The following is an 8,255-nucleotide window of genomic DNA, read 5'->3' on the forward strand; positions in this document are numbered from 1 at the left end:
AGAAGTCAAGACCCAAGATCGGTTTATATGGCAGCTATATCAAAACATGGACCGATTTGGCCCATTTACAATCCCTACCGACCTACACCAAAAAGAAGTACTTGTGCAAAACTTGGATTGGCCAGCTTTACTCCTTCAAAAGTTGGTGTGCTTTCGACAGACAGACGGACGGACGGACGGACAGGCGGACAGCTGGTTCGACTGGCTAGTTCGACTTAAAATGCCACGACGATCCAGAGTATATATACTTTGTGGGGTCTTAGACGCATATTTCGAGGTGTTACAAACAGAATGACGAAATTAGTATACCCCCATCCTATGGTGTAGGGTATAAAAATTAACATCAGCTATAGAACTTGGTAGTTTTTGCTTTGGCCAATTTAAGGGGTCATTTTGGTTAATCAATTAATTGACAAATGATAATCTGAGTTACTCAATTAATCGGCCATCTAATTAATCGATATTTGCCCTTTAATAGAGTCAATGGTTTTTATACCCTCCACCATAAGATGGGGGGTATACTAATTTCGTCATTCTGTTTGTAACTACTCGAAATATTCGTCTGAGACCCCATAAAGTATATATATTCTTGATCGTCGTGAAATTTTATGTCGATCTAGCCATGTCCGTCCGTCTGTCCGTCCGTCCGTCCGTCCGTCCGTCCGTCCGTCCGTCTGTCTGTCGAAAGCACGCTAACTTCCGAAGGAGTAAAGCTAGCCGCTTGAAATTTTGCACAAATACTTCTTATTAGTGTAGGTCGGTTGGTATTGTAAATGGGCCATATCGGTCCATGTTTTGATATAGCTGCCATATAAACCGATCTTGGGTCTTGACTTTTTGAGCCTCTAGAGTGCGCAATTCTTATCCGATTGGGATGAAATTTTGCACGACGTGTTTTGTTATGATATCCAACAATTATGCCAAGTATGGTTCAAATCGGTCCATAACCTGATATAGCTGCCATATAAACCGATCTTGGGTCTTGACTTCTTGAGCCTCTAGAGTGCGCAATTCTTATCCGATTGGGATGAAATTTTGCACGACGTGTTTTGTTATGACATCCAACAACTGTGCCAAGTATGGTTCAAATCGGTCTATAACCTGATATAGCTGCCATATAAACCGATATTGGGTCTTGACTTCTTGAGCCTCTAGAGTGCGCAATTCTTATCCGATTGGAATGAAATTTTGCACGACGTGTTTTATTATGACATCCAACAACTGTGCCAAGTATGGTTCAAATCGGTCCATAACCTGATACAGCTGCCATATAAACCGATCTTGGGTCTTGACTTCTTGAGCCTCTAGAGTGCGCAATTCTTACCCGATTGGAATGAAATTTTGCACGACGTGTTTTGTTACGATATCCAACAACTGTGCCAAGTATAGTTGTAATCGGTCCATAACCTGATATAGCTGTCATATAAACCGATCTTGGGTCTTGACTTCTTGAGCCTCTAGAGGGCGCAATTCTTATCCAATTTGAATGAATTTTGGCATGTAGTATTTTGTTATGATATCCAACAACTGTGCCAAATAAGGTTCAAATCGGTTCATAACCTGATATAGCTGTCATATAAACCGATCTGGGATCTTGACTTCTTGAGCCTGTAGAGGTCGCAATTATTATCCGATTTGCCTGAAATTTTGTACGACGGATTCTCTCATGACCATTAACATACGTGTTTATTATGGTCTGAATCGGTTTATAGCCTGATATAGCTCCCATATAAATCGATCTCTCTATTTTACTTCTTGAGCCCACAAAGGGCGCAATTCTTATTCGAATTGGCTGACATTTTACACAGGTCTCCAACATATAATTTAATTGTAGTCCAAACCGGACCATATCTTGATATCGCTCTAATAGCACAGCAAATCTTTTCTTATATCCTTTTTTTGCCTAAGAAGAGATGCCGGGAAAAGAACTCGACATATGCGATCCATGGTGGAGGGTATATAAGATTCGGCCCGGCCGAACTTAGCACGCTTTTACTTGTTTTTTCTCATTTTGAAACACCCATCGTAAACGTGGGGCCATATCGCAGAAGTTCTGATTATAATTCCGCCAACAGCCTTTAGCACGTATATCTTTTTTTTTTGTGGCATTTTGCTTAAATCGTAAACTTTCGCATCTATTAATAAACGCTAAATTTAGTTTTTTTTAATGGCATTGTCTTCTCGATTTGTCGATTCGATTCCTATAAAATATGCAATAACTTTGAGGCGTAGCTAAAATAAGATGTATGGCAGGCAGTTTGGACATACACTTTAACCGCCTATGTGACTGTGATGCTTGTGGTTGGTTGGCTTATGTTGTCCATTATCGATTGTGTTGGACATGCAAAACCGCCAGGTCCAAGACTCTTGGCTTTTTGTACAAACAAAACGCAACAGATGGAAGTCGCTTTGTTGGTCCGATTGACCAGATTTGAATGCCACATACTTGCATGTTTTAAACATAAGCAAGACGGCATGGCATGAACATTTTAAAGCAATAAGAAGCGACTAAATTATCCACACATTTAAATAAAAATACTCGTAAATTAAACGTAAACTTCACCGACGGAGAGCGAGAAAAAACAATCGAAAAAGCAAAAAATAAAATAAAATAGCAATGAAAAAAAAACAGCCGCTTAAAAACGGCGGCTGTGAAAATTGTAGATTTAGAAAAAAAAACTTAAAACAAGGTACAGTGGTTTGGATTGACAAATGTACATAATCAGCAAATTTGACAAAGTTGAAGAAACTTCGTCCATCAGTTTTTTTATCTAAATCTGAACCGATATGGCCCATTTGCAATCCTCAAGGACCTACTTCAATATTAAGTACCTGTGTAAAATTTTAAGCGTCTGGCTTTACGCGTTCGACCGCTATCGTGATTTCGACAGACCGACGGACATGGCTAGATGGACTCAGACGATCAAGAAGATATTCTTTATGGGATCTCAAATGAACATTTCGTGGAGTTACAAACGAAATGACCAGATGAGTACACCCCCATCCTATGGTGCCCTTTTTTAGCTTCTGTCTATAAAGAAGAACCTTACAAAGATCATTTAACTTCCAATTAATACCAATATTACCGAATGAAACACTGTGCGAATAACCAAAGTGCCAGCAACGATAACGCACAAGTGATGCCAATAAAATATTCCTAAAACAAATTAAAGCACACTCTGAACACTCACACACACACATAGACGACCATCATCCCAGCGAACCAAACAGCTGATGTCAGACAAATCGCAACAAATTTTAAAGTCTCCCGACAAAATCGTTCCGAAATCGTTCCGAACTCTTTTTGATTGTTCGAAGATGGGGCATATCGGATTATATCTTGATGTAGCCCCCATATAGACCGATCCGCCGATTTAGGGTCTACGGCCCATAAAAGCCACACTTATTTTCCTATTTTGTTGAAATTTGGGACAGTGAGTTCTGTTAGGCCCTTCGGCATCCTTCGTTAATTTGGCCCAGATCGGTTCAGATTCGGTTATAGCTGCCATATAGGCCGATCTTCCGATTTTGAGTTTTAGGCCCATAAAAGACACATTTATTATCCGATTCTGTTAAAATTTAAGACAGTGAGTTGTGTTAGGCTCTTCGAAGTCCTTTTTCAATTTGGCCCAGATCGCTCCAGATGTGAATATAGCTGCCATATAGACCGATCTCCCGATTTAAAGTTTGGGCCCATAAAAGGCACATTTATTGCCCGATTTCGCCGAAATTTGGGACACTGCTTTGCGTTAGGCTCTTCGACATATTTCTGCAACTTGGCCCAAATCGGTCCAGATTTGGATATAGCTGCCATGTAGACCGATATCTCGATTTTAAGTCTTGGGCCCCATAAAAGGCGCATTTGTAATCCGATTTCACTGAAATTTGAAACACTGACTTATTTTAGGCTTTTCGACATTCGTGTCGTATATGGTCGGTTTATTTTTAGATGTAGCTACTGTTTGTATTAGTATTTGATCTAAATCGGAACATATTTCGATATAATCACGATAGCGAATTCACGATAGCGGTCGATCGCGTAAAGCTAGCCGCTTGAAAATTTGCACAGATATTTCATATTAATGTAAGTCATTGGGGATTGCAAATTGGTCATATCGGTTCAGATTTGGATATTGTTCCCATATAAACCCATCTCCCGATTTGAATTCTTGAGCCTCGGGAAGCCGCAATTTTTTTTTCGATTTGGCTGAAATTTTGCATATGGTGATATCCAACAACTGTGCGAGGTACGATTAAAATCGTTCAAGAACTTAATATAGCTCCCATATAAACCGATCTCCCGATTTGACTTCTTGAGCCGCTGGAAGCCACAATTTTCACCCGATTTGGCTTAAATTTTACACATGGTATTCTGTTATGACTTTTAATAAGTGTGGTAAGTACCGTCCAAATTGGTCAAGAATCTGATATAGCTCCCATATAAACCCATTTCCCGATATGACTACTTGAGCCCCTGGAAGCCTCCATTTTCATCCGATTTGGCTTAAATTGTACACATGGTGTTCTGTTATGACTTCCAACAACTGTGCGAGGTACGGTTAAAATCGGTCAAGAACTTGATATAGCTCTCATATAAGCCCATCTCCCGATTTGACTTCTTGAGCCCCTGAAAGCCTTCATTTTCATCCGATTTGGCTTATATTTTACACATGGTGTTCTCTTATGACTCTTACCAACTGTGATAAGTACTGTCGAAATTGGTCAAGAACCACATATAGCTCCCATATAAACCGATCTCCCGATTTGAATTCTTGAGTCGCTGGAAGCCTTAATTTTCATCCGATTTGGCTGAAATTTTGTACATCGTGTTCGGTTATGACTTTTAACAACCGTGTTAAGTACCGTCCAAATTGGTGAAGAATCTGATATAGCTCCCATATAAACTGATCTCCCGATTTGACTTCTTGAGCCGCTCGAAGCCACAATTTTCACCCGATTTGGCTGAAATTTTGCACGTAGTGTTCTCTTATGACTCTCACCAACTGTGATAAGTACTGTCGAAATTGGTCAAGAACCACATATAGCTCCCATATAAACCGATCTCCCGATTTGACTTCTTGAGCCGCTGGAAGCCTTCATTTTCATCAGATTTGGCTGAATTTCGCACATAGTTTTCTGTTTTGACTTTTAACAACCGTGGTAAGTACCGTCCAAATTGGTCAAGAACCTCATATAGCACCCAATAAACCGATCTCCCGATTTGACTATTTCAACCCTTGGAAGCCACAATTTTCACCCGATTTGGCTGAAATTTACATATAGTGTTCTATTATGACTCTCAGCAACTGTTCTAAGCACGGTCCAAATCGGTCTATAACCACATATAGCTCCCTTATTTTAGCAGAATCCATGGTGGGGGATTCCCAAGATTCGGCCTGGCCTAAATAAGCACACTTTTACTAATTTTGTTTCAGAATTCTATAAGCATTCTGTCAGAAACATCGGCAGAAACATCAGATTCCAAATTCGTGTCAACCACTCCATATAACTTTCGTTGAGAATTCGCATAGACTTCCAATGTATTTTCCGACTTTCGAATAGACTTGTGAACGTTTGGTTCACTGGGATGCCCTCAAGTCAACTAGCCCAGCCACGCACACTCAATCCAATTGATTCGCATAAAACAATAACAACATTAACCATACCAATAATCTGTGGGGCAGCAACTACTTAAACAACCAACAACAATGGCACACAATGTTATTATTATTATTGTTGTTGTTGTTGTTGGTAGCGGCGGTGTTGGTGGTGTTGGCGTTGTTATTGTTAATGTGATGTGATGCGATGTGCTGAGCTATTGTCTTTAGCGTGTTTTTTTTTTTTTTCAGTGTTTTCTTTAACATTTTTGCTGCCGAGAGTGTTGTCCAAACGTCAATGGACACAATCAATTTCTATAAAAAGCATCTCTAGTTAGGGAATCCGGTTTAATCAGTTAACTAAGCTTAAGCGAACGACAACCTATTACCATCGCCAAAAAAACCAAAAAAAAAAAAAAAAAATCATCCCAAAAAAATAAAAAAAAAAATATATTTTTTGCTAAACGATTGACAAAACGGATAAACGTCTAAACGATATAAAAAAAGCAAACAAAAATTGTTCTCACTTGAAAAAAAAAACATACAAAAACAAAAAGAATTTTTTTAAGATATGAAAAGAAAAATATAAAAAAATTGTTTTTAAGAAAGATATTTAAAAACAAAATAAAAATTAACTACTATAAGAAATTTTTAAAAGCTAAATAAACAAAAAAAAATATTTTATAGTGAGCAAAGATTTTTAAGAAAAAATATTTAACAAAATGTGGAAATATGTGAGTGTGATTTATGGAATCTTAAAATTATAAAAAATATGTTTACAAAAAAATTTTCATTTGTTTTTAGTGTTTTGTTGTGAGTGTTCTAACGGTAACGGTTTATGGCGCCCAAAATAATGCAGCCTCTGCGGCGAATCCCGGAGGCTACTATCATTATCCGGCCCCACCCAGAACCCAACAGTTCATTGCCCCTGCCCCCAAACCCATACAATACCCACAAAGCCCTGCATTTTCGTTTAATGGCCAACAACAGCAACCAAAACAACCCAATTATCAACAATACCAGCAGCAGCAACAACAACTACAACTACAGCAGCAGCAGCATCAGCAACAACAACAATCACGTTCCGCTTACTTCAATCAACCTACTGGCTATAACTATTATGCCTCTTCCTCCTCCTCGACCCCAGTGTCCCCCAATCAATTCTCCAACTCAGTGATAAGTCAACAATTTGCCTCTCCCAGTCTAGAAAATGCCGCCTTTAGCATGGCATTGACAAATCAAGGTTACAAAACCGTTGCAGGCACTCTAGCGTCACCCTCTAACAGCATAGCCCTTAAGGCAGCCCCCGCAGCAACCACCTCAGCAGCAGTCTCTGCACAATTGGCCTTGTTATCGGCCACCCCCTCATCGTCGGGTAATTCACTGAATGTGAAATTGCCCTTACCCTTTAACATAACACCACTGAATATAGCGCCACTGCCTTTGCAGGCTGGAGCACCCTATGCCAAACTACCTCAAGGTGTAACCTCATATGGCACCATTTATCCTCAGAGAAGAAGGCGCTAAGTCTAAAAGCGCCACAAAAATACATCAAAAAAAAAAATAATTATTAATAATTTTTTAATTTAGTCCAATTTTTCATTAATTTTAAATAGCTACGCCTTTAAAATAACTAGCAACAACAAAAACAACAACAAGAATGACTATGGCACAGCTAGAGAGAAGAAGAAGAAGAAGATAGATAGATTAGATGTTAAGCAAACCACAATCACCTTTAATTTAAAAAACAAATTATGTATTAGCGGATACACTGCCAAAGGGGCCTAAGACCAAGCAAAAAAAAAAAGCTACCAATCTACCTACCTACCAACCTACCTACCTACCCAACAATGCCACCTCAAACCTCAGGGGGGAGGGGAGGGTTTGCTAAGACCGGAAATTCTAACTTCCAACAAATTAGAATGTGACACTTGGCCGCACTAGAAAATCAGATCACACATGGCTTGCAGACTGTCTATCTGCGTTGCGTTTGCTCATTTTGTGTATATGTGTGTGTGTGTGTGTCGAGAAATTTTCTCATAGTGACAACACGGAAACCATTCTATCGAGCTATAAATCTGAAGCTGCAGATGACCTAGAGCCAACATCTGAATGAATGTATGAATGAAATCTATGTCAGAGAAGGGGAATTGACTATTGAAAGGTGGCTGTGATTGTGATTGTGTTCGTGTGATATGCTATAGGGGGCCCACAAAAACCAAATCAAACAAAACAAAAGTGTCTTGCATAATCTTCTCGCAGCGCCTAGGCCAGAGTGGCTGTTGGGAAAGAAAACAGATTCACAAAAAAAAAAAAAACACCAAGAAACCTTGATTTTCTAATCATCTTGAAGCGTACAAGTTGACTTTACAACTTTCGAAAATGCTATTCATGATGCCTGTCTGTCTATGATAATGCGGAGTTTTACATCAAATTGGGCATTCATTGATCGTTAATGCAAGTCAATACTATGACAATGACTTCCTGACAATAATGTATGCTAGGAAGGATGTGTAACATGTAGAGGCAATGTAAATTTGAAGTATTAAAATGGCATTGAATTGAGTTACTAATTAAAATTTACCAAAAAGAAGCAGCTGGCCTATTACAGATCCTTTGAAACAACTCTTTCATATAAAGAAACTGCTGATTTATGCT

At 39.0% G+C, this 8,255-nt stretch overlaps 1 protein-coding gene across 1 annotated transcript; it reads left to right on the forward strand.

The window, feature by feature from the left end:
* Positions 1-6,722: 6,722 nt before the first annotated feature.
* Positions 6,723-7,324, forward strand: LOC106094734 (uncharacterized; the record flags this gene model as incomplete). Its single annotated transcript, XM_013261970.2, has 1 exon — positions 6,723-7,324. A coding segment is annotated over one exon (402 nt), but the record flags the coding sequence as incomplete, so codon positions are not given.
* Between the last annotated feature and the right edge of the window lie 931 nt (positions 7,325-8,255).

Source organism: Stomoxys calcitrans, chromosome 1 (genome assembly GCF_963082655.1).
Source record: "Stomoxys calcitrans chromosome 1, idStoCalc2.1, whole genome shotgun sequence".
NCBI classification, from domain to species: Eukaryota; Metazoa; Arthropoda; class Insecta; order Diptera; family Muscidae; genus Stomoxys; species Stomoxys calcitrans.